This window comes from Mobula hypostoma, chromosome 27 (assembly GCF_963921235.1).
Source record: "Mobula hypostoma chromosome 27, sMobHyp1.1, whole genome shotgun sequence".
Lineage (NCBI taxonomy): Eukaryota > Metazoa > Chordata > Chondrichthyes > Myliobatiformes > Myliobatidae > Mobula > Mobula hypostoma.
Genome location: NC_086123.1, coordinates 19463258 through 19489618, shown reverse-complemented (window position 1 = coordinate 19489618; position 26361 = coordinate 19463258). Strand labels below are relative to the sequence as shown.

Here is a 26361-nt window from a genome sequence, read left to right as displayed (position 1 = left end):
ATGCAGTACGATCTATTTAGTGGCTTTTAATTCAGTTACATATTGACAAAATAATTAAATGAAATCTTGAGTTATTGCTGATACAGTACATTAGCTGGTAAGTGCTTGTTCAGAAACAAAACTTGACTGATAGGAAATTCCTTTTGCATTATTCATGGGCAATATTGCATAATATTGCCTGCTGTACTTTAACCAAATAAAAACAGAACTAATGTTTGGAAGATATAAATACGTCATCCACATTTCTACCTCTTTAAAAATAGGGTCATTGAATATTGATTTATCCTTTAAACTTGAATGATTTGAACCTTTACTCACGAGTACTTTGACAAACATCCAACCTCAACAATGGAAAACATTTTGTTTGGTAATGACAGGGATTAATTAAATTAGGGGAAACAAAGGAATTACTGAGATATTATTGATTGAATTCTTAATGTATAAATTGACCACCAGCCAGAAGAAAGTTTTTTTTTCCCATCTAGTAATTACTATGTTACAACTTTACTTGGAACATCCAGGACTCATAAAAGTTTTGAGAATGAGTTTACTTACATACTTAGTTGCTGCTGGTGTTTAGGGCAGCAATGAAGATTCCCCCATCTCTGTCTGTATAGAAGGATTCTTCGTTGCTGTTAGCTAAAAGATCATTTTTTGACCAGTCAGGGTTGTTAGCCCTGAGCTGAACCCCCGAACCTGGAGGGCCAGTGGACCATTGTTAGTTTGCTCCCTACACTTTGACCTGTTTGGCATATGTGAATCGGCCAAGAGTCAAAGCACAAGGCCCTGACTCCAGCCAGCCTGGGTCTCTGGATCATTGTGGCACACAAGCCTCCAAACCCTATGACAAGGCTGTGGGTCCTCTTGGAGGAATGAGTTTGAAACTGATCAAATTAAGAAAATTTGAGAATTTTAGGAAGGAAATTTTTAAAATAGGGTCAAATCCAATATAAGTATAGAGAAAAGTGAAATGAAGTAGTGAAGATTTGAGGCTAGGAAAGATTGTATGGTACTTAAGTAAAGTTGAAACTCGACTCACTGTTTCACACCACTCTCCTTACATCTAATGGCAAACCTATAAATGCTACTAGATCACCTCAGTGTCATACAAATTTCACAATCCAAGAAAGGTAAAATCTATGTTTGCGCTGCTGAGTGATCTCCACACATCAAATGAACATAACAGAACTTCCTAAGAACACGCTGGTGGCTGGGAGCCTCTCCTGGCAGCAGTTTGTAGTTCAATAAAATGGCACCTTAGAGTCCACTGTTAATTAGAATCAGGTTTAATATCACCAGCATATGTCGTGGAATTTGTCATCTTTGTGGCAGCAGTATGTGTGTGTGTATCTATATTTATGTATATGTGTATCTATATTTATGTGTATCTATATTATGTATATGTGTGTGTGTGTGTGTGTATATATGAAATGTGGCATAAAAGTATAAAAAAGTAGTGAGATTCAATGTCCATTCAGAAATCGGATGGTAGATGGGAAGGGGCTGTTCCTGAATTGTTGAATTGTTCAGTGGGTGGCTTCAGGCTTCTGTACCTCTTCCCTGATGGTAGCAGTAAGATCAGGGCATGTCCTGGGTGATGGGGGATCCTTAATGATGGACTCCATTTTTTGAGGCATTGCTCTTTGAAGATGTCCTGGATGCTGGGGAGGCCGGTACCCATGATGGAGCTAGCCACATCTACAACTCTCTGCAGCTTATTTCAATCCCATGCAGTAGAATCACTCACCTACCCCCCCCCCCGCCCCCGCCAACCGCCCATACCAGACCAGATGGTGATGCAGCCAGTCAGAATGCTCTCCAGGGTATATCTGTAGAAATTTGCGAGTGTCTTTGGTCACATACCAAATCTCCTCAAACTCCTAATGAAATATAGCTGCTGTTGTGACTTCTTTGTAGCTCCACCAATATGTTGGGCTCAGGTTAGGTCCTCAGAGATATTGACACCCAGGAACTTGAAATTGCTCACTCTTTCCACTTCTGATCCCTTAATGAGGACTGGTGTGTGTTCTGTCATCTTACCCTTTCTGAAGTCCACAATTGGTTCTTTGGTCTTACTAACATTGACTGCAAGGTTGTTGCTACGACACCACTCAACTAGCTGATATATCTCTTTCCTGTACGCCCTGAGAATATCATTAGTTCATTATCTGGTTTACAGAATTTCTCATGAAGGAACAGCCTGCCATTATTGTTCCTTCTACCATTTATTATGAAAAATCTTACTTTAGAATTTTAGGCTTCATTTACATATGGAACATTCTGGAATCTGGTTCAAACTAAAACATTCTGTGATTAAACAGTTTCAGAAACAGGTATTATGATGGAGTCTGCAAATCAGACAAAAGAAGTAAGTGTGACAGGCCATTTGTCCTCTGGTCACATTTGAATTAGGTTGTAATGTAACACACACACAATGCTAGAGGAACTCAGCCGGTCAGGCAGCATAGTAAGCAGTTGACATTTCAGGCGAGACCCTTCATCAAGACTGAATCTTGTGGTGTAGTTTACACTTGCATGTTCCTTGATTTATAATTGGGAAGGGCTAAATTAGTGTCAACAGGGCTGTAGCTGGGTGCAGACATCTTGGGTTTTGTACTAATTGTTGCAGCAATATTTTCTGTAAGGGAAAGATTCAAGAAGAATGCTTCACCATTTTGTAATTTTAATGCAGTACTAAATTTTTTGTTGGAATTATTTCTGTGTTTCTTTACATCTGCTGGTCTCACTTGTAGCCCAGCTTTTGTGTGTTATCCCTCTGTGGGTGAGCCGATTCGCTGGTTTGCTTGCTTCTAATGTTAGAATGAGACCATGCTACAGCACAATCAATCTTGATGACATCAGAAAACAAGCGAAACTGACTCTTCAATTGAATCTGTCAAGGAAAAAGTTCCACCAAGTTTATTTATGTTTAGGGTTAGCACGGTGTTGAATAGTCACCAGAAATTGTGAAAAAGCATAAGCTTTGTACCGTATGCTGTCTCTCCAGTCAGGAATGTGTGCAGAGTAATTTCTTAAGTTTTCTTTACAATATGAAGGAACCCATTTGGTTCCTTACCGGTTCCAATCTTCTATCTATTATTTTATAGCCTATTTTCCCCCATATTCACCAACAGTCCCGCATGTCCTTTATTCTCCCACCTTCCTTACAGTTGTTGCTGTTCCTTTCCACGCCGTGTGGTACATCGGGTGGCAGCCGCGCCGTTTCTTGAGCAGTTGTCTGTTTTTACGAGATGGAGTTGCTAGTTCGGTGCTCAACCCAGCACGGATGGAAAGTGTGCAAGGAGCTGGCCAGTGTTCCTTACAGTAGGGGCAGTTTATAGTGGCCAGATGACCTACAAACAAATCTCTGGGATCTAGGTGGAAAGCAGAGCACCCACCCAGGGGAAAAACAGCACAATTCAAAAGGAGCACCTACAACTCTCTAGAGATGCCAGCTGAGGTCAGAACTGAACTCTGGTCACTGATGCTGCATTGTGCTGTAAGCACATCGTCTGCTGTACCACTCTGCCACCCACTGGTGTGCTGTTTCAACCTGACCCATTAATTTATTTCATGGAATTATCAGAGTGTGACATGTGCCGAAATATCTCTGAAGGAATATTACAGAGCAGTGTTTGATGTTCAGTAGACCTTGAACCTTCCAATAAATCTGCAGCTTTCAAGCAACTTATCTACTACAAGTAGTGATGGACTCCATCATTTGTGTTATTTCTAGCTCTAGGCAGATGAATTTTATCAGCGCGTGACAAAGTGGATTGATTCCACTTTTTGTCCTGGAAAAATGTTTTTAACCATTAAAATTGTACATTGGTTGTACTGATATGAATTTTACAAATGGTTGCTTTTGTTATTTGCAATTTGCTATGAGCAACTGTTCAGTTTACAAATTGGTTTCTGTTTAACATTAAAACCAATTGCCGTAATTTGTAACTGGAGAGAAGACTTTCAATCTGATTTGTTGAATAGATATGTACCCAATTTTCAGAATTGAATCTGAATGCTTCTTTTCTAACACTTGTGTAGATTACTCTAGTGTGCACTGTACAAAGTCTTTTATGTCTTATTTAAATACAGATGCATCTTTTTCAGCCATCAATAATAGCTGAATAATCTCATTTCATTTAATCCAGTGGCCTGGTTTTATAATCAAAAGAACACAAATCCAAATCACACACGACAGTTTCAACGATTTAAATTGCCTGCAAGAAAATTAATTTTAGGGTAGTATATGGTGACATTACGTACTTTGATAATTGAGCTTTTGAACTTCAGCGATCAGGAAGTAAAACACTGGAACAGTGCCTGTGGGGGAAAAATAATCCAGCTTGTTCACTCAGTATTTTTACACAGTCTGGCCTTTATATGCTTGTAGTTCACACCTCACACTAATGAATACCTCAGCTCATTCCTGTGAAAATATTGGAAAGAATAGTCAGAATTATGTGTGCTGGGGCACTAACCCTCAATTCTGAACACAATAAAGGCTCACCAACTCTGGTTAATACAGTAAGCTTATTCTCCTGAATGCACAGACTAGTGATTTAGTTGTGAAAAATTTCTCATGGGTTATTTAGCCTGGTGTAATAATTCTCACCAGGCACAATTAGATCAATTAACTAATGCTCTGGACTAACTGTTCTATCTTCCACAAAAATAATGAAAGCAACACCAGGTTTAAATTAATTCAAAGATCAGTTTTTGCTCAACGTTCACTTTGTTCAAACTAGATAGTACAACATTATCTGTATTAATTGGTAATACTTATGGTGGTTGCTTATTTGGATCAGAATTTTCATTTGGATTTTCTATTTTCTTGTAACAAAATCATTATTCCCTTCCACAGGCTTCACAGACACCAGTAAAATCAGCAGATCAAAGTAAAGATGAGGAAAGACCAAAGCCGAAAGAAGCAGCTCCAGCTTCAACATGTCTGCTGGAGACCTGGCCCAAAGGAGAAGGGCTTGGCTATGAAGGCATGGGGCTGGGTATGGGTCTGAGGGGTGCAATCAGATTACCATCCTTTAAGGTAAGTGAAACCTAGAGCACTAAAAGACAAAAGTCATTTTAGGAAATACCATATGAAAATAAAATATTTGAAGAATTTAAGTATAGATCGAAGAATATGCTTTCAAGGAACTTTGGAAAATAAATGAAAACTTTTCCATTAAATGAAGAGAGAAAATAAATCTAGAGAAATTGCAGACTGTTGCAAAAAACATAAGGTTGTGATAGTAGGTGATTTTTAACTTTCCACATATTGACTAGGATCTCCATACTGTAAAAGGGCTAGATGGGAAATAGTTTGTCAAATGTGTCAGGTAAGTTCCCTTAGATCAGTACATAGAAATCCCAATTAGAGGGAGTGTGATACCAGATCTCCAAGGGATTGAGATAGGGCAGGTGTCAGCAGTTTGTGTTGGGCAATATTTTGCACCTGGTCATCATATTGCTTTTAGCATCAAGGTAATTATGGAAAAGGATAGGCCTGGACCTCAGTTTGAGATTCTAAATTGGAAAAAGATCAATTTTGATGCCATCAGAAAGGATCTGGCAAGTGTGGATTGGGACAGGTTGTTTTCTGGGAAAGGTGTATTTGATACTTGGTTTTCGAGAGATATTGAGGCACTGGTAAAGAAAAAGAAGGAGGTGCTTAGCAGATTTAGCCAGGCAGGAACAAATGAGGTACTTGAGAAGTGTAAGGGGAGACTTCCGGTAGCGCTCATGGAGTGAAGTCGCGTTCTTGACTCGCTCCATTACCTCTGAGTTTTTTTTCTCTATGGTCAGCTATACTTTAATTAACCATTAAGGCATCAACTCTTACAATACTTTGAATTATACTGAATTCTCCGACAACTGGATGGAACTTAGATCTGCTATGTCTAAGAACGAGAAAGACGGCAAGGATGGTAAACCTCCGGTTAAACCGAAAGCTACGGATCTCCCCCCGACTGAATCACCGGTGACTTTGAAAGCGATATCGGAGTTAATTCAGAGGGAAATTTCAACCTCTGTTAGGGAGATGATTCGTACGGAAATTGCAGGCCCTGTTAAAGACCTGATTCATACGGAAATCTCAACTAATTTCCAGAAAATTGCCGGTTTAATTGATAAGATGCAAACATGTATTGCGGAACATCAGTCGGCTATATCTGATCTTCAAAAATTCGCGCAACAAAGTGAGCTTAAGATGGGGAAAATCGAAGAAACAATTAATGTAATGAAGAAGAAACTTGACTTTTTGACTTTTAAAAACTCTGACTTGGAATCTAGAATGCGACGGCAGAATTTACGAATGATTGGCGTGAGGGAAGCCGCTGAAGGTAACAACCCCATGAAATATTTCTCCCAACTTTTAAAAGATGCATTCCCTACTGTATTTCCTGACCAACCACCGCTACTGGATCGTGTTCACAGAATCCCATCATACTCGTCTAGGTCAGATAGACCTAGGCATGTTATTTTACGTTTTCATTACTTTCAAGACAAGGAGAGACTGTTTCGATTCGCTCGATCTAAAGGTTTCATTGATTTTTCGGATCTTAAGTTCCGATTCGTGGAAGATTTCAGTAAACCAATCTGGGACCAACGGGTCCGTTACAGATCCGTGATGTCGGAATTCTATAAGAGGGATTTAAGACCAGCGCTGCTGTACCCTGCACGTCTAAGGATTCGCATGTCAGATGGAGCCCTTCGTTTTTTTGATTCTCCATCGGATGCCCAGAGTTATCTGGATCAACTTTCATCTCCAACATCTTAATTGCTTTCTTTTTAATTTTCTCCGTCGATCGGAGGCTGTGAATTGGTTGGTTTTAACTTTTCTGTGCCCTATTTGGGCAGAAAAGTTTACTTTCGATTTCTTAATATGGCTACTAAACTTTCTTTTTAACTGCGTCATTTCTTTCTTTTCCCAGGGGATTCTGGGTGGTTACTTCCCTTTTGTCATCTTACGTATTTCCTGTGCGGCCTTAAATTTTGTAGTTTTTGTTTAAATTTTATTCTGTTTTGCTTTTTATAATCACTTTATGTTAATAATCCTATTTTTTTTTGTTGCTGTGTCTATTCATGAGTTTGAGGTTTATTGTGGTTTTTTTTAATATATATTTTCCGGCTTTTGTTCTGTTCTGTGTGTATTCTAATTGAGCTAACTTTTTTTTACTTATTTTTTTACTGTTTTACAATTAGCTGATCCTTTTCATATTTATACCTTTTTTTTAGGGAGCGTATACCGGAAGTCATGGGGGTAGTTTTAGCGCTTGCTTCTTTCTGGCGGGTCTGCTTTAGATTTTGCCTTGGGGTCTTGGGCTGGGGGGTGGCGGGAGGGGCTTCACGTTTTAGTTTGTTTTTCTTTGGGCTATATACATTATTGAAGTACTGGTTGCGTCCTTTTCCCCGGTATCTTTTGTATGTTCTGTTCCCTCTCCGGGTTTGTGGGTCGCGCCTATTGTCAATCCTCCCTGTTGTGGGTTGACTTTAGGATTTATGGAGTCTATTATTAATTTTGTCTCCTGGAATACTAATGGTCTTAATCATCCTATTAAAAGAAAAAAAGTTTTTAAAGTGTTCCGGAGACTTAAAGCACAAATTTTATTTTTACAAGAGACCCATGTACGGAGGGGGGACAGACTACGTTTTTTCAAATTCTGGAAGGGTCAACAATTTCATTCGAACTCCCAATGCTAAGATTCGAGGTGTCTCTATTTTTATAGATTCCTCAGTTACTTTTATACAACAGGATATTATCTCTGATCCGAATGGTAGATTTTTATTGGTTAGTGGTTTACTATTTAATAAAAAAGTAGTTTTGGTTAATGTTTATGCTCCTAATATGGATTGTCCGGAATTTTATAAATCATTGTTTGATCAGTTTCCGAATTTGAACGAGTTTTCATTGATTTGGGGCGGAGATCTTAATACCTGTTTATCTTCAGCTTTGGACCGTTCAGCTCCTTTACGGACTTTACCTAATAAATCTGCAAATTTGATTAATTTTTTCCTTTCTGATTCTGGGTCGACGGATATTTGGCGTTTTCTGCATCCTCAGGAAAAAGATTTTTCCTTTTTTTCACATGTTCATCATTCCTATTCAAGAATTGATTATTTTTTTATTGATTCTCGTCTCATTCCTTCAGTGATTAAATGTGATTATGATTCTATAACCATTTCGGATCATGCTCCACTTAAGCTTTCTATTAAAATTATGGCCAATATACCAAACAATAGACAATGGCGTTTTAATTCGCTGTTGCTTCAGGACTCGGACTTTGTTAATTTTATGAATGAACAGATTGAGCTTTTTTTTATAATTAACCATACAGAAGATATTTCGGTTAACACTCTTTGAGACACTTTTAAAGCCTATATTTGGGGTCAGATTATTTCGTATTCCGTTGCTTTGAGGAAGAAACAGAAGCAGGAGGAGATGGCAATTGTGGACAAGATTAAAGAAATTGATAAGAAATATGTTATGGCTCCTTCTGAGGAGCTATACAAACAAAGAACTGAACTTCAAATGGAACACAGTTTACTACTCTCGTCCTCGATTGTAAACCAATTAAAGAAAACAAGAAGTGATTTTTATGTTCACAGTGATAAAATTGGCAAGCTGCTGGCTAATCAATTGAAATCTAATTATGTTAAATCTCAAATCAATCAGATTTATAACCAAAATGATCGATTGATATTGGATCATGTGGGGATTAATCAAACCTTTTGTGATTTTTATTCTTCTTTATATCAATCAGAGTCTCCTCGAGATTCTAAATATATGAATGATTTTCTAGATAAGTTAGACTTTCCTCAGATTTCACAGGATATGTCTTCTTTATTAGATACTTCCATTACAATGGATGAGATTAAGAATGTTATTTTTTCTATGAATCTGGGGAAAGCTCCTGGCCCTGATGGGTTTACCGTTGAATTTTATAAATGTTTTGCTTCTTTATTGATTCCCTGGCTCTATAAGGTTTTTGAGGCTTCTTTGAAACTTGGTAAACTTCCGGAATCTTTTAATAGAGCATCAATTTCTTTAATACTAAAGAAGGATAAAGACCCTGCTCAATGTGCATCTTATAGACCAATATCTTTATTAAATGTTGATTCTAAAGTCTTTTCTAAGCTATTAGCAAATAGACTAGAAAAAGTACTTCCTTCTATTATTTCGGAAGACCAAACGGGTTTTATTAAAGGTCGTTACTCTTTTTATAATATTCGTACATTGTTAAATATCGTTTATACTCCCTCACAAAATGTTCCTGAGTGTGTTATTTCTTTAGATGCCGAGAAAGCTTTTGATAGAGTAGAATGGCCTTATTTATTTAAGGTGCTTGAAATGTTTAATTTTAGCCTGAAATTTATATCCTGGATTAAACTGTTATATCACTCCCCTGTAGCCTCGGTTCGTACTAACTCTTTAAACTCACCTTTTTTTCCTCTCTTTCGTGGTACTCGACAAGGCTGTCCTCTTAGTCCCCTATTATTTGATATTGCATTAGAACCTCTTGCAATTGCTATTCGAGAATCTTCAAATATTACTGGGATAACTCGGGGATTAAAGTCCCATAAATTATCACTCTATGCTGATGATTTACTTTTATATATTTCTAATCCTGAGAGATCTATTCCTGCTGTTTTAGAGTTATTAGCACAATTTGGTCTTTTCTCAGGTTATATATTAAATCTTAGTAAGAGTGAACTTTTTCCGATTAATAAACATCTTCCCTTATATTATAAATTTCCATTTAAATTGATTAATAATTACCTTTCATATCTTGGGATTAAAATTACTTGTAAACATAAAGATTTATTTAAGACTAACTTTTTACCATTAATAGACCATATTACTCAACTTTCATCTAAATGGTTTCCTTTATATTTAACTTTGATTGGTCGTATTAATGCAGTTAAGATGTTTTTTTTGCCAAAATTTTTATATGTGTTTCAGGCATTACCAATTTTCGTTCCTAAATCTTTTTTTGATAAAGTCGACTCTAAAATTTCTTCATTTATTTGGCAGAATAAGAATCCGAGACTGGGTAAAATACATTTACAGAAAGCTAAGAGAGATGGAGGTTTAGCATTACCTAACTTTAGATTTTATTATTGGGCTATTAATATTCGACATATGAAATTTTGGTTACTTGACCGGGATATACTATCTATTCCTAAATGGGTAGCATTGGAATTACAATCTGTTCAGGGTTATACACTTGGTTCTATTTTAGGTTCATCTCTTCCTTTTGATTCGAAACGCCTTAAGCAGGTCTCTAACCCGATCGTTAAATATGCTTTGCGTATTTGGTTTCAATTCAGAAAATTTTTTGATCTTAATCAATTCGGGTTAGCGATTCCTATTTTAGGTAACATATTTTTTCCTCCCTCTTTTACGGATCGCGCTTTTCAAACTTGGAAGACTAAGGGTATTTTACGGTTTTTGGATTTATTTTTAGATGGTTCCCTTATGTCTTTTGAACAATTATCTAATAAATATAACCTATCAAGAATACATTTTTTTAGATATTTACAAGTTAGAAATTTTCTAAGTACTATACTTCCTTCCTTTCCAATGCTTCCTCCTATATATATTTTAGATTCGATAATTAACCTTAATCCATGTCAGAAAGGTGCATCGGCTATGATTTATAATATTATTATGAAACTCAGGAAAGCTCCATTTGATAAGATTAGGGTAGATTGGGAACAGGAATTGGGGCTTACCATTTCTGTGGATGATTGGGGGCAGATTTTACAATTAGTTAATACTTCCTCTATTTGTGCTAAACATTCCCTAATTCAATTTAAAGTGGTGCATAGAGCACATATGTCCAAAGATAAGTTAGCGCGTTTTTACTCGCATATTAATCCTTTCTGTGATAGATGTTCGGGGCAGATAGCCTCTTTAACTCATATGTTTTGGTCTTGCCCTACTTTGGAAACTTTTTGGAGAGATATTTTCAATATTATTTCTAAGGTATTAAATATAGATATCTCTCCTCACCCTATTACTGCTATCTTTGGACTACCTAAAATTTCTAGTAATCTTTCCCCTTCAGCCCGTAGAATGATTGCATTTCTTACTTTAATGGCGAAAAGATGTATTTTACAACATTGGAAAGAGCTTAATGCTCCAACTACCTTTTTTTGGTTTTCTCAGACGATTTTATGTTTGAATCTGGAGAAAATTAGAAGTAACCTTCATGATTCCTCATTTAAATTTGAACAGATTTGGGGACCTTTTATTCGATATTTTCATTTAATGTAATATTTACCCTTCTTGTTTTTTTTTCACTGTTTTAATGGAGGTCGGGATTGAGGACGTGATTTTAAGTTTAACTCTGTTTGGTTTCAAGTCAGCCCATTGCTTTGCTTTGCTTTTAGTTAGTTGCACGGTGGGTTTTTTTTGGGGGGTTTTTTTTTTCTTTTTTTCCATTGATATATATAAAATCTAGTATACTATTATGTTATTTTGGTTTCTTATGCTTAAATTACATTGTTTGTAGTATTTTCTTTTTGGTATTGTTATCTTTTGGAATTTTATTATACTTTAACATTGTATTAATGTTTATATGGCTTACCTTTTTTGTATACTTAATAAAAAGATTTAAAAAGAAAGAAAAAGAGAAGTGTAAGAAATGCAAGAGAACACTCTAAAAGGAAATCGTGGGCTGAAAGAAGGCATGAGGTTGCTCTAGCTGATAAGGTGGAGATTCCTAAGCTAAAAAGATAGCAAGGGACAAAATTTGTCCTCTCAATGATCAGAATGGTATTTATCATGAAGCTAAAAGAGATGGGGGAGATTTTAAATTGTTTTTTTTGCATATGTATTTACCGTACTTGGGAGATGGACACAGTCTATAGAAGTCAGTCGACACAGCAGCAAGGTCATGGACTTATACAGATTACAGAGGAGGAGGTGTTTGTCTTGAGGCAAATTTGGGTGGATAAATCCCCAGGGCTTGACAAGTTGCTCCCTCGGACCCTGTGGGAGGCTAATGCCGAAATTGCAGAGGCCTAGCAAAGGTATTTAAAACACACCATAAGTGAGATGCTAGAGAATTGGGGGATAACTAATGTTGTTCTATTGTTTATGAAAAGCTTTAAGAATAGGGCAGGAAACTGTACGCCGGTGAGCCTGACATCAGCAGTGGGAAAGTTATTGAAATATATTCCAAGGGACCAGATATATAAGTATTTGGATAGACGAGGACTTATTAGGATAGTCAACGTGGCTTTATGCACAGTAGTTCATGTATAACCAAACTTGTAGAGTTTTTTGAGGAAGTTACCATGAAAGTTGCTGATGGCAAGGTAGTGGATGTTGACTTTAGCAAGAGCTTTGACAAGGTCCCACATGGGAAGTTGGTCAAGAAGGTTCAGTCGCCTGGCATACATAATTAGGTAGTAAATAGGATTAGACATTGGTTTCAAGGGAGAAGCCAGGGAGTGATAGTAGATGGTTGCCTCTCTGACTGGAGGCCTGTGATTTGTGAATCTGCGCTTGGTCCATTGTTATTTGTCATCTATATCAATGTTCTGGATGATAATGTGGTAAACTGGATCAGCAAATTTGCGGATGACGTCAAGATTGGGGATGTTATGGACAACGGGGAAGACCATCAAAGCTTGCAGAAGGATCTGGACCAGCTGGAAAAATTGGGCTGAAAAATGTCAGATGGAATTTAATACAGACAAGTGTGAGGTGTTGCACTTTGGGAGGACCTACCAGGGTAGATCTTACACAGTGAACAGTAGGGTACTGAGGAGTGTGGTAGAACAGGGATCTGGGAATACAGATCCATAATTCCTTGAAAATGGCCTCTCAGGTAGATAGGATCATAAAGAAAGCTTTTGGCACAAGCAGATAGTGTTGTAAACAGAGTTTTGGTAATTTAGCCTTCATAAATCAATGGATTGAGTACATGGGTTGGAATGTTATGTTGAAATTGTGTAAGACATTGGTGAGGCCTAATTTGGAGTATTGTATGCACTTTTGGTCACCTACCTACAGATGTAATTAAGATTGAAAGAGTGCAGAGAAAATTTACAAGGATGTTGCTAGGGCATGAACTGAGTTAACGGATTGAGGGGAGATTTGATAGAGGTACACAAAATTATGAGGGTATAGATAGGAAGGCTTTTTCCACTGAGATTAGGTGAGACTACAACTAGAGGTCATGGGTTAAGGGTGTAAGGTGAAATATTTAAGTGGAACATGAGGGGGACCTTCCTCACTCAGAGGTTGTTGAGATTGTGGATCAAGCTGCCGGCAGAAGTGATGGATACAGGTTCAATAGCAACATTCAAGACAAATTTGGTTAGATACATGGCAGGGATGGGTTTGGAGGGTTATGGTCTGGGTGCAAGTCAATGGGACTAGGCAGATTAATGGAATGATGCAGGAAGGATTCATTAAGAGGCTGTCAGGACTGTATGGTTTAAGATATGAGGAGAGACTGGATAGACTGGACTGATTCACTTGAAGCTGAGAGGTGACCTTATAGAGGTTTAGAAAAATTGTGAGAGGCATAGATAATATGAATGTCACGGTCTTTTTCCCATGTTAGGAAAGTCTAAAGCTAGAGGGTATAGGTTTAAGGTGCAAGGGCAAAGATTTAAAGGAAGCATAATGGACAAGCTTTTTACACAAACGGTAGTAGATTCACGGAACAAGCTACCAGAGGGAAAAAGTGGTGATGTTAGATATTTGGACAGATATATGGATTAGAGAGGCTTAGAGCAGGGGTTCCCAACTTGGGGTCCATGGCATAAAAAGGTTGGACCCCTCCCTTAGAGGACTAGAGGCCGAACACAGGTAAATGATTAGAGCTTGATTTGTGTGGATGAATTGGGCTAAACCACCTGTTTCCATGCTGTGTAACTCTACAGCACTGTGTCTCAATGAATAACAATTGCTAACATCGAGCTTTACAGCCAGGGTTCTGAAAGAAAGCAATTTTCTCTAAAATTTTAAGAATTTGCAAGATCGCATTCTCTATGTGTATAACTGCTTAACATAGCAGTAATGAAATCTCTCTCTCAGTTGAAAATACCAAGATAATCCATTCATCTAAAGCCATAATTGTTATCAAAAATAGGTATCTTTTGTTTTTGCCTAATCAGGTACTTAGTTTGGGTACACATTGTTGTAAACTTTTACATTATGCTCTAGAGTTAAATTATTCTCATGGCTACTCCAACTAGATTGATAGCTTGATTAAAAGCTTCCTGCAAAGGCAGGACTTTATAGAATGTTTAAGGCTGCCTTTCATCATATATTTTTGACTATCATACTTCCCCCAAGATGTCATCATCCCAGTCGTTTAATCTGGCTGCCACAAACCCATTGAATGTAAGTGCCTGTCAGACAGATCAATTGAACTTAGCAGTTTTCCAACAGAATTTCCATTGGCTACCTGAGCCTTCTGTTATGAGAACTGACAATGGTGCCTTTCATTATATTGAAAGGGTGCCATTGTAGCGTAGAGGTTAGCGCCACGCCATTACAGCTCAGGGCATCTGGAGTTTGAAGTTCAAACCCTTCGCCATCTGTAAGGAGTCTGTATACCCTCCCCGTAGAATGTGTCGGTTTTCCCTGAGTGCTCCAGTATCCTCCCACAGTCCAAAGACGTACCAGATAGGTTAACTGGCCATTGTAAACTGTCCCGTGATTAGGTTAGGGTTAATCGAGTTTGTCGGGTGTTGCTGGGGCGACGTGGCTTAAAGGCCCGAAAGGGCCTATTCCACGCTGTATCGCTAAAATAAAATAAATATTGTGATACTCTCTTCAGTAGAGAACTTTTAAGACTTGTAATCCTCCAAGTCAATAAGTTACTCCACATCTCCGCCCAAAGCAGCCCTGACCCCTCGTGCCTCCTAACTTAGTACCTCAATATCAAGCCTGTATTTCCCTGCCAGAATGTGGTATTGACTCTTATTCTTCTGAACTAACTCAAGATAATCTCTCATCACCTAAGATGTCAAAAGAACTGTAGATTTGCTCTGAGTTCAGCATTTAAATGGGAAACATTTTGTGCTTCTACTATTGGCAATTCCAGTTGCACCATGTAATCAATGAAGCAAGTTTAAATGACATTCCTGCTTCTGTAGTAAATCCCCAAAAGGAACCAGTCCTTCCAAAGATGGTGTTAGCAGTGAGGCAGAATTCAACCCAGGATTTTTCCTGCATGTCAGTGAAGTAGCCCAGTGGTCCAGATACTGATAAGTTGAGCAGCTCCAACACCCTGCACAGTCCATCAATGTGATCATTTTTCCCAGGCACAAGACAATGTGGAAGAGCAGAACCACATCATGGTATCTATCTTGACTTGCCAAAAATAGCCATCTTCCATGATCCAGAGAAGTTGCTTGCTATTACTCGAAGAAATTTTGCCAAAGTCTTTTAAAAAGGCAATAGCAATTACAGGGCAACACACACAAGATGCTGGAGGAACTCAGCAGGCCAGGCAGCATCTATGAAAAGAGTAAAATCAATGTTTCGGGCTGAGACCCTTCATCAGGACCTCTAGCATTTTGTGTGTGTTGCTTTGGATTTCCAGCATTGGCAGATTCTCTTCTGTTTGTGAATAGCAATTACAATTGTTTATTTAAGGGTATTCGTATTCAATAGGTCAGTGAGATTTAATAAGAAACAAGTATAACCAAGGTCAATCAGTATTGATTCAGATGCAGCAATTGTACAAAATGAACAGTCAGCCTTTATCTTCACCTTTTGTATATACCAGCATTATCTACTTTCCATCCCAATGTTTTCAAGTTCCTGGTTTTAAAATAAATACCTATTTTTTTTCTAGTGAGGTTCATACAAGTCGCAGTTTTTCTCCTTGAAAGGTTCCAATGTCAGCTGCTATTGTTATTGTAAACTAACATTATGTATTGATGAAGAATTAAAATCTTAATTGCCAAATTGAAGGCGTGGCAGAACAATTAATCATCCATGTGAAATATGATCTGGATATGAGCCATACAGGAAGTCTTGGTAAAAGATTTGCTATAATCAGAGAATTAAAGGGCTTAGTGGAACCGAAGGAAGGTATTTGATCTCTAGTTGTGGTCATTAGTGCATTATTAGATCTTTGCTCGAATGAATTTAAACACAGTTTACTGATGAAAATCTTATTCTTAACTCCTTAACTCAAAGAGGATATTCACATTATATTTACTGAAAGAACTTCCAGTATTAAATGTTAGATAATTTCCAGGTGCAGGGTAATTGTTCCTCTCTTGGCATGTTCTGGGCTTGTTCATTTGCCTAGAAATCCTGATGTTGCTGACGGTTGCACAAGGAGGTGTTGGTAATCACAGAGGGTAAAATAGACATTTCTGCATAAAGGGCTGTGCCAATGTTTCTTAAAAATCGCTTGATTGCAAATGATTGACTAAAAATAAAGTTTGTAAGTAAATATAAATAAGTAAATATAATTTTGATTTAGAGTTGAATATGTTTCACTTGGATTATACTTGTTGATTTCCCTTTTTCTTGAACCTAACATCTTGTTCCCCACCATGTCTCTATTACGTTATCCTTTTATTCTCCACAAAAGGGCCATGTTAAATTTATCATCATATCTTCCCATTTCTGCTATTGTTGTGGAGATTGTAGGGATTAAGAATATTGCTTTGATGGCAATCAATCAAAAGCTGAGGTTATATTTTTGTAGGTGGAATTGAGGTAAAATACAACAAAATGCAAAGGTGATGCTGCTCTACCACTGTTGGTTTGCATTTGGTAGTCTTGGAAGAAGCTTTCTTTCCTCTTATAGTGCTCCTGGATTCAGCAGCTTGATTCATTGATATCATGCTTCATAAAGCTGTCTATTAAAGTCAACATACTTGTTTGATATTGGATCAATTTTTTGATGTTTTTTGATATTGGATCAATTTGAGTCAATAGGTGAGCTATGGTTCTATGATGTTGTTCCTGCACAAATTAAATGTTGACTAATATTGAAGAATTTCCACCTCCTCCTGGAACTTTATTTCATGGAATCATTTCAGAATCTCTGGAAAATTAGTGTATGTTTCTGTTAATGGTGTACTTGTGGCTCCTACTGCATTGCTACATTGACCAAAGCATTCCATTAGAAAAGTTCTGAGACCTTCTCGTGGTCTTATTACGTAGAGCTTCTGAAGTGCCATGTCTTTGGAGCCTTTATCATGCAGGTACTGTGACAGCAGCAGTCCCATTTCCTCAGTACATTGTCATTAGTTAGAATACTGGCACAAGCTGACTAAACCTGAGATGCTCAGAACCGTTGGTTGGTTTGCTCATATTAGCTTGTCTTAACACTTTGTATGAAACTTGAAGCATTCAATGTATTTTCTTCCACAGCAGCAGCTCATAAATATGTAAATTATAGTTATTTTTTGAAGCTGCAACACTTCTATTTACATAGATTGCTTCTTCAAAACTAATCACTAAGTGGGATTTTCAAGAAAGTTGTTGCATTATTTGTCTGTAATAATTTACAGGTAAAAAGGAAAGAGCCTCCTGAAGCAGCCTCCTTGGGTGATCAGAAGAGAATTAGACCATCCACACCCCTGGATGATGATGATGAAGGTTGGCGTAGATTTAATGCATTTATTTACAGTGCTGTCTGAATTTGATATTTATAATTTTACAAGCAGAAATTAAGCTGCTTTCTTACAGTTTTCTAAACAATTTTTATGTTGCCCATCCTCCCAGTTTCACTTATGAATTTGGAATTCCATTTCTGACTTTTCTTTCCCCTCTTTCTAAAACAGTCCAGTCCTGCCTGCTTTTGCTTTCACGTCTTATCCACTTGTTGCTCACTTGTTACTGCACTGTCTTTATAACCCTTGGGTTAGCTTGTTACGTAAAGGGTCCTTTTTGACTTTGGGCAAATTACCTGTTATGTACTTCATGCACTTTGTGAATAAAATATTCTGTATAATATATGGTTCAATTTCTGGCTAATCTACTGTTAAAAATGTGCTCACATAAAATTGTGGGAATGATGTTAATATAGAAAATGTTGTATGAACAAGATAATAAAAGGGTTTTTTTTGAAAAAGATGATGACCTAATGGTAGGGTGGGCAGTGGCTGTTTGGTTTTATCACCAGAAGTTTACTGTTTTCTTTATTTGTAACAGAGTCTGAGCGAGACCGAGAGATGTCAGATGTTGCCAGTCATTCTTCTGAATTATCTAAGAGGGACTTGGAGTCTGTAACTGAGAGGAGAAAACCAGCAAAGCCATTAAAGCTAGACAGTGAGGGAGAGGAGGAAGAGGAAACTTCTGGAAAAGAAGAAGAGGAATCGTCATCAGAGAAAGAGGATGAAGAGGAACAGGATGAAGAGGTTTCAGAAAAGGCTTCATCAGAGAAGGTTATTTTGTTCTTCAATATTTTATGATGAAAGTTAAGGTGGGAAACTTGTTTTAAAAACCCTTCCAATGCATTGTGCCACCAATTTCAATTCTGATGATCAATTTTTGTCGAATTGAAATCACCTACTTAATAAGGGTGTTCTGGAACAGAACAGATTTCAGCACTGACTGTTAGTTTGTACCACTGTAAAATTAACAATAGGTTGGTAAGTGGTTTGAAATAGAAGTCATGGACTTAAATGTTGATTTATTTGTAAACAAATATTTGATCTTTTGACTGCAAAACAGGTAAGTAAAATTGGAATACAAAAGAAAATGACAGGAAGATTTTGCAGGATCTGTGGAAAGGGAAAGAGATTTAGTGCTTTCAAGTTAGAGTAACTTAATGAAAACTAGAAACGTTAATTTAAGTTGCTGAGAAATGAGGGAGGGATGAAGACGAGAGGGAAGCCAGGATTTCCAGGGAAATAAGTTGTAGAAATTGGGTTAATGGGAGCATTTAAAGAGAGAGACAAAATGGAACTGAAGTACGAGCAGCAGCCAATTAAAGTGTAAAAATACTGATTAAGGAATATGAAGATGTGTGAAATGTACTCGAGGTTTGTTGGATATGTGTAGCAAGTGAGGCTGTGCTAATAGAAATAGAACAACTGAGGCAATGTCACAGCTGGAGAAGCTACAGCAGAAATAGCTGTTTCTGACACTGACAGCAAAAAGTAGCTGGCATTCTAGAATTCAATGGTCGGTCAGGCAGGCTGCAATGTGCCCAGATGGAAGATATGGTGCTGGTCCTCGAGCATCTCTTGTGCGTTATTATGACAAGGCAGAAGTCAAATAGGTCAGAGTGGGATGGGGAATTAAGAAGCAGGGAACATGGAGCCTTGAATTGCCCCTGCAGCTTGAATGTAGGTGCTCCGAGAAGCGGCCGTCCAGTCTTGTTTGGTTTCTCCAATGAATAAGGGACCTCATTGTGAATGCGAGACATGGATTGAAAGATGTACTTGAATGCATCTTTTGTGAAGCCATGCTGCCTCTGGTTCATTAGATCATGATTTTTCCATATGTTCTATTATTACATCCTTCACAAATGCTTCCAGCATTTTTCTAAAAATAAATTGTGTTTAACTTGCCTAACGTTACCTATTTTTTTTTGGTTTCCAAATCATTTTCAATAACTTTGGATAACACGAGGCTGGTTTTCCAATTCAACATTATGACTATGCTGATATAATGCCATTGTGATATTAAATAGATGTTTGATCTGGACATGATAAGTAATTGTAAATTATGCAACCATCTTTGTCCCAGAGCTCTGTTTTTGTTCCCCGTGTATTACTGTAGATTTTTTTTTTAAGCTACTGGTTATTGAAATGAAGCAAAAGTAAATTTTACTGAACATTTTCAGGAGGAAGATGGTGAAGATGAAGAAGCAGATGCTGAGACCAGTGAAAAGGAGGGGCTCGATTCTGAAGAAGGTGAGATCTTGTTGATGGGTGAACCAGAGCTGATGAAAGATGACATTGGATGGCAGTAGACCAGCAGTTTAACTTCATGTGATCTTTAGACATTGGGAAAATCAGGAGAAAGCGATGCAAAATAGACCTTGGCAACCTGTAGTTCCTAAAATATGTACAGGATTAAAAAGTTTGACTACTGTTGGATTCTGAAGTCAGGAAGGTAGCACAAAACTTGTTTCACAATTGTTTTATTAAGCATTGATAGAACAAAGAGAAATTGAAACAAACAGTGATAGAGGTCTACTAAGTTAAGGGAAAGACAAAAGGCAAAGATGGCGCTGCCTCATGGCCAGCTATTTTTATACCGATATATAAAGAGATAAATTCAAATTTGTAGATAAGAGTCAACCAATGAGATGCACTCTAATCCAAAAATACAGTACTAAGAGAAGTTTCCAGAATCATCCCAATATAGCCACTAGGGGACACAATAAACAACTGCATATACATACTATGACCACGAGAAAGCACACTAGGCAGTTACTTGTATATAAACTGAAAAGAAAATAACAATTAAACATCTAATCTAAGAATTAAACAATTGGATCCAACACTATATTGCAGAATTCAATAATTATTTTCTTTGAGTGTCTGTAGTCAGTTAGTGGTTAGTCAGAATATTCATGATTGACATCTTGTATAACCAGCCTGGAGGTATGTCTAGATAGTTTAGATTAATACTATACAATTATTGGGCTGGATCTCACTAGAGCTAGCTTTTACCTGGCATCGGTGTCTGCAATCCCTTTGCACCTCTCGTATTACATGCCCACCGTTGCCTGGACCACTTCTGGAGAACCAGTGCTGCCGGCCCAAATCAAGTACTGAGGCCTAAGCAGCATCTTGCCCTCAGATGCTATGGTGTCGTTACCTCATGCCAGTAATGCTTGACTGGTATCAACAAAAGGCAAAGCTACCATTCTGAGAATGCAAATCTGCATCTAGCTTCAATGCAAGTCACCAAATGCTGTTGGTTGCAAAGATTCAGCCTATTAATTTTCTCTCTTTGTCAAAGTTGCAATGTGTTAGAGTCCTTTCTTTTGCCCATTACACCGCTGGCGTTTAGAGCAGCAATGAAGGTCCGCCACCTCTGGTGGTGTCCAGGGTTTCCTTCGTTGTGTTAGCAGCTTCCCCTCGGTTTTCACCACTGTCAGTCATGCAAGTCCTGAGTGGAGACTCAGGAATACCATTGCACTCAGATTTAAAAGGATTCTTCATTGCTGTTTCCATAACAATTTTGTTTTACCAGTCAGGGTTGTTAGCCCTGAGCTGAATCTCCAAACTTGGTGGACCATTGTTAGTCTGGCTCTTTGACCTGTCTGGCATGGGTGACCCTACCAAAAGTCAAACATAAAGCCTTGACTCCAGCTAACGGAGCTCTCTGGGTCATTGAGGCACACTGGCCTCTAAACCACAACAAGGTTGTGGTCCTCTTGGAGGATTTAGATGTCCTTACTGTTGCTCAAAAGATTGTATGTTGTAGTTCTTGTACCATTGATAGCCTTTTCATTCCCTGCAAATCTAATGTATTGGATATTGCAAATAACGTAACAATTTCTACATTTGCAGATGAAGTGATCAGTGTTGCATCATCAAAAGTGGAGGTGGAATATTCCGATGACAGTGATGAGTCCTCAGAATATGAATCCAGTTCGGAAGAGGAAGAAGAGGAGGAGGAGGAAGAAAAGGAAAAAGCACCACTATTAGAAGAGACTGCAGTAGAAACAGAAATAGCAGCACAACAATTGGAAAAGGTAGTTGATATCTTGAGTGAGAGTATCACAGAGGAAGCTCCTCCAGACACAGAGCTAGTTGTAAAACCTGCTTCATCACCGGAGAGAGTTCCAGGTAAGATAACTGTATTTAATTACAAATAGAAATCAAGCTGTGATTCTTTTTTACAAATCCTACTACAAACCTCTAGATCGTGGGTTCCCAACCTGGGTTCCACGCACCCCTCGGTTAATGGTAGGGGTCGACAGCATAAAAAATGGTTGGGAACCCCTGCTCGAAATCTACATACTCCGATTTCATGAGGTAGAAATTCTTTACAAACTAAAGAGAGCGGCATGTAGTTGGGTAGCTGGGGGTTGGTGGAGGGTGGTGGTGCCCATGCCAGCTTAATGCTAGGCCCCAAAGCTCTGTTATTCTACTGGCTGTGAGTACAGTTGAAAGTGTGGTGAAACAGGCCTTCAAAAGCAAAGGTTTCTGAGTGGGGGATGCTTGGGACGTGAGGGAGATGAACAGACGCGTATGATGGAACTTGAGATAGTTGGAGGGCCCAGGAGTGATCAGGGCGATTTGAGAGATGATGAGGATGGTGATTTCGTGATGATTTAATAGAATATCAGAATCAGGTTTAATATCACCGGCATATGTTGTGAAATTTGTCAACTTTGCAGCAGCAGTACAATGCAATATATAATAAATATAGAAAAAAAACTGAATTACAGTTAGTATATATATGAAATAGTTAAATTAAAATAAAAACACAGTAGGCTGTCTGTTGAGGATATTTTGCAGGGGAGTCTTGGAAAGAAGATTTGGGGCTGCTGGGAGAAAATGAGGATGCTGAGATATTCTGGAGGGGTCGGAAGAAGGCATCAGTGTGTGGTTGGGGAGAAATCTGGAAGCCAAGAAGTTGTAGGTTGGGAGGTGGGCAGGTTGGATCATAAATAATCAAAAGAAGAATGAAGAAAGATTCCTCAGGTTCACTGGTAGTAACCTGGGCAGAGTTGGCTCTTTCATACCAGATGAGACCTTGACTTGCCATTGCTTGAAGCCCACAGCCCCATGCTGCACACAAGCCTTGTGCCTGTGGTAGAATTTTATGTGAGTCATGTCAGCCATGTAGCGTATTTAGCAAGCTATTAATCTCTGTGGTTCTATTTCTCACACGCTCCAAGTATTCAATACATTAAATATTGCTTCGGGTTTAACAAAATTTATTAGACTGGTTACAGTTACTGAAGAAAATTAATTTTGGCCTTCATTATATGGTTAATAATGCTGCCATTCTTATTAGAGATACAATGCTACAGTTAAAATTAGATTCTCCTTTGTCAATGTTTAGGGTGCAATACAGATTTGAACCCAAAATATTAATTTCCCTTTCCCCAATTTTGTTTTCAATCATTGACAATTTATCAGATTGACATTAAGGTACACCTGTCAACTCTTCTTGAAAGCAGCTTGCATACCTGAACTCTAAAATCCTTAACTGGTACTGCCATTCCTTAAGAGCTTTGGATAAGAATCAAAAAGCAAGTTTTGAAATATAGCAAAACATCACATCTTTAAGATTATAGCACAACAACCAAACTGATCTCTTCTTTCCCCAGGCCCCAGACTCTTTCTCCCCAGGCTACCCTGCCTTTCTCTTCCACAACCCTACCCCCTCACCATTCTTGCATTTCAGTCATTCTGCTTCTCTCTCTCTCTCTCTCTCTTGCTCTCGCTCTCTCTCTCATTTCTCCTCCTCCTTTCTCCTCACCCCCTCCTGTTCTGCATTCCATGAAGCAAGGATTGCTGAAACAGCCAACCGGAAATCACGAAAATGTGTTCCGATTTAAGAGGATTTTGACAGGTTTCTTGGGACAAAAAAAGTGTTTCCACAGGCAGTGTGGTCAACAGTTACAGAACACATTTTAAAGTGATTGGCAAAAAAGTCAGCAATGAGATCTTTTTTTTGTCTAGATGAGTTGCTATAATCTGGAAAACACTTGGCTGAAAGGGCAAGCACATTCAACAGTAATTTTAAAGTTGAACGATATCCAAATCAAAGAGAAATGTATTAACATTTTAAAAGAATAAGAATGCTGGGCTGAATGTGCTGTATGATTTTTAAGAGAGAGAAATAATGATGGATAATATTTCATAGAACAGCCCATGATGTTGTGCTGACGTTTTAACCTATCTAAGATTAACCTAACCCTTCCTTCCCACATAGCCCTCCATTTTTTTCTCATCTTTGTGCCCATGTTTTCTTAGAAGTGTCTCTGGTTCATAGATCATTCTGATTATATAGGCACTACAGCGCCTCTTTCACCTCAGACGGTTGAAGTTTGGTATGGGCCCCCAAATCCTAAGAACTTCCTACGGGGGCACAATTGAGAGCATCCTGACTGGCTGCATCACTGCCTAGTATGGGAACTGTACCTCCCTCAATCGCAGGTCTCTGCAGAGAGTGGTGCAGACAGCCCAGCGCATCTGTAGTTGTGAACTTTCCATGATTCAAGACATATACAAGCACAGGTGTGTAAAAAGGGCTCGTAGGATCATTGGGGACTCAAGTCACCCCAACCACAATCTATTCCAGCTGCTACCATCTGGGAAGGGGTACTGCAGCATAAAAGCCAGGACCAACAGGCTCCAGGACAGCTTCTTCCACTGGGTCATCAGACTGACGAACTCACGCTGACTTGAGTGTACTCTATATTACATTGACTGTTCTATTTTTTATAAATTACTATGATTGCACATTGCACATTTAGATGGATTTTTACTCATGTATGTGAAGGATGTAAGAAATGAAGTCAAGTCAATTCAATTTTAATATTGTAATGATGTTCTTTGTAGGAGAGGAACTGGATCCAGATATTGAATTAACTGAGCTTCCGAAGGTCGACACAGCCGATGATGTTGGAATTCCCAGGCCACCTACTCCAACGGGAGCCTTTGCTGCTCTGTCAGTTATTAAAAGCAGTGTTCTCAACAAGTCTGATGATAGCGACTCCGAAGTGCGTAACAAATTGAAGTTCACCTCGTCGACGACAGATGAGGATGACGGTCTTCCACACACACCTGGCAGAGAAATTTCAATTCACTTTGATTCCGATACTTCAATTTCATCCCTCGCAAAGCCACCGATGTCCATCCCAGCAGTTCCTCCGACACCTGGCAAGCAGGAGGTACTTGCCGTCACTCGATCTCCAGTACCTGAACACGCAGCCTTGGTGAAAACTGCTTCTGAAGATGGCCCGCCAAGAACTCCTGGGCGCGATTTTGTGGCTGACCCTGTAAAAGGTCTTACAACATCTCTGAGCACTGAGACAATTCCACAGACTCCGGGCAGTGAAGGGCCATTAACAGGAAACAGTTTGACTCTGAGTTCTCCTCATATTCCTGGCAGTCCATTTACATATCCGTCTCAGTCACCTGGTGTAAATTCTGGAGTTCCCCGTACTCCAGGAAGGGATTTCAACTTCGCTGCTTTTCCTGAAGCGAATACTGTTGCTGGATCTCCATTATTAGCATCCAAAAAGTCTTCACTGGATGGAGAAAAGGAAAATCTAACACATAAGGAACCATCCAACACCTCCCCATTGTTAAGTGTGAATAAGTTGCTATCGCCTTCTCTTCCTCTGCCTGTCAAGTTCATTTCTCCTCCTAATTTGCCAGTAGAGTTGGGATTATTGCCTGACTCTGCCTTGAGTCCATTAATAAAATCTGCAACAGTGCCAAATAAGGAAAAAATGGATGAGGGAGACAAGTCTGAAGCTGAGAGAGTATTAATTTTGCCAGAACCTGTACCACCATTGCCTCCTGGCAGTATTCCAAACCAAAAGGTCCCTCAACACAAAATCACCTATGCAAAAGAAAGGCATGCATCTCAAGCACCAGTCCCTACTTTTGAGTCCCAGTTAAAAGAGGAACCAGTAGATAAAGTGGTCGGTAAGGTATGGCCTCCTTTGCAGGCTAGCACAATTGAAGCTGATACTAAAGACCTCAGTTGTCCACGGGTTGATGATCACTTTGGTCTGAAAGACCCGGCGGCTGTTACATTAGACTTCAGGGAGGAAAGCGTTGCGACTTTCACTGAGATGTTTGGGGACTGTAGAAGCAAAAAGCAGCTAAAAGAATCTGACAGGTTGATTTCGAAAGAACTGCAGACAAAGATCAAGGTTGAAGCTGAGGACGATGAAGATGAAGAATATGAAGACGAGAAACAGAAAGCTAAGTTTAAGGAACGATGGACTCGAAGGCATAGGAAAAAATATGATGAGTGGTATGATGATATACCATCATCTGATTCCTCTCCACCAAGATCACTATTTAAACCCCGCTCCGAATTTGAGGAGATGACCATTTTGTATGACATATGGAATGAAGGAATAGATGAGGAAGATATTAAATTCATGAAAATTACTTATGATAGAATGCTTCTGCAGGACAATTGCATGGACTGTCTAAATGACACACTGTGGGTCCATCATCCTTATATCCTTTCAGATTATTATGCCTACCTGAAACGGTTTAACTTGTATATCATTCTTTTGTCTTTGAGATGAGAGTTATAAATACATTGCAAATCATTTAAGTAATACTTGCATCTCTTTGGGTGATAATTGGAAAAGTGAATTAATGCAAAATAATTGATCATTCACATTCTCACCCTTCAGATTCTAAAACTAGCAATGGGGTTATTGCATGACTCTATCATACGCAATGCAGATACAAATA

General features: G+C 38.5%; 1 protein-coding gene across 1 annotated transcript in view; it reads left to right on the top strand.

Annotated features, from left to right (window-relative positions):
- The window catches only part of setd1ba (SET domain containing 1B, histone lysine methyltransferase a), a 161691-nt gene that overhangs the window by 113109 nt on the left and 22221 nt on the right, over positions 1-26361 (top strand). The window contains exons 9-14 of the mRNA XM_063034613.1: positions 4865-5047; positions 17506-17593; positions 18149-18381; positions 19788-19857; positions 21469-21747; positions 24478-26121. Coding sequence (XP_062890683.1) covers positions 4865-5047; positions 17506-17593; positions 18149-18381; positions 19788-19857; positions 21469-21747; positions 24478-26121 — 2497 coding nt within the window. The remainder of the gene's footprint in view (positions 1-4864; positions 5048-17505; positions 17594-18148; positions 18382-19787; positions 19858-21468; positions 21748-24477; positions 26122-26361) is intronic.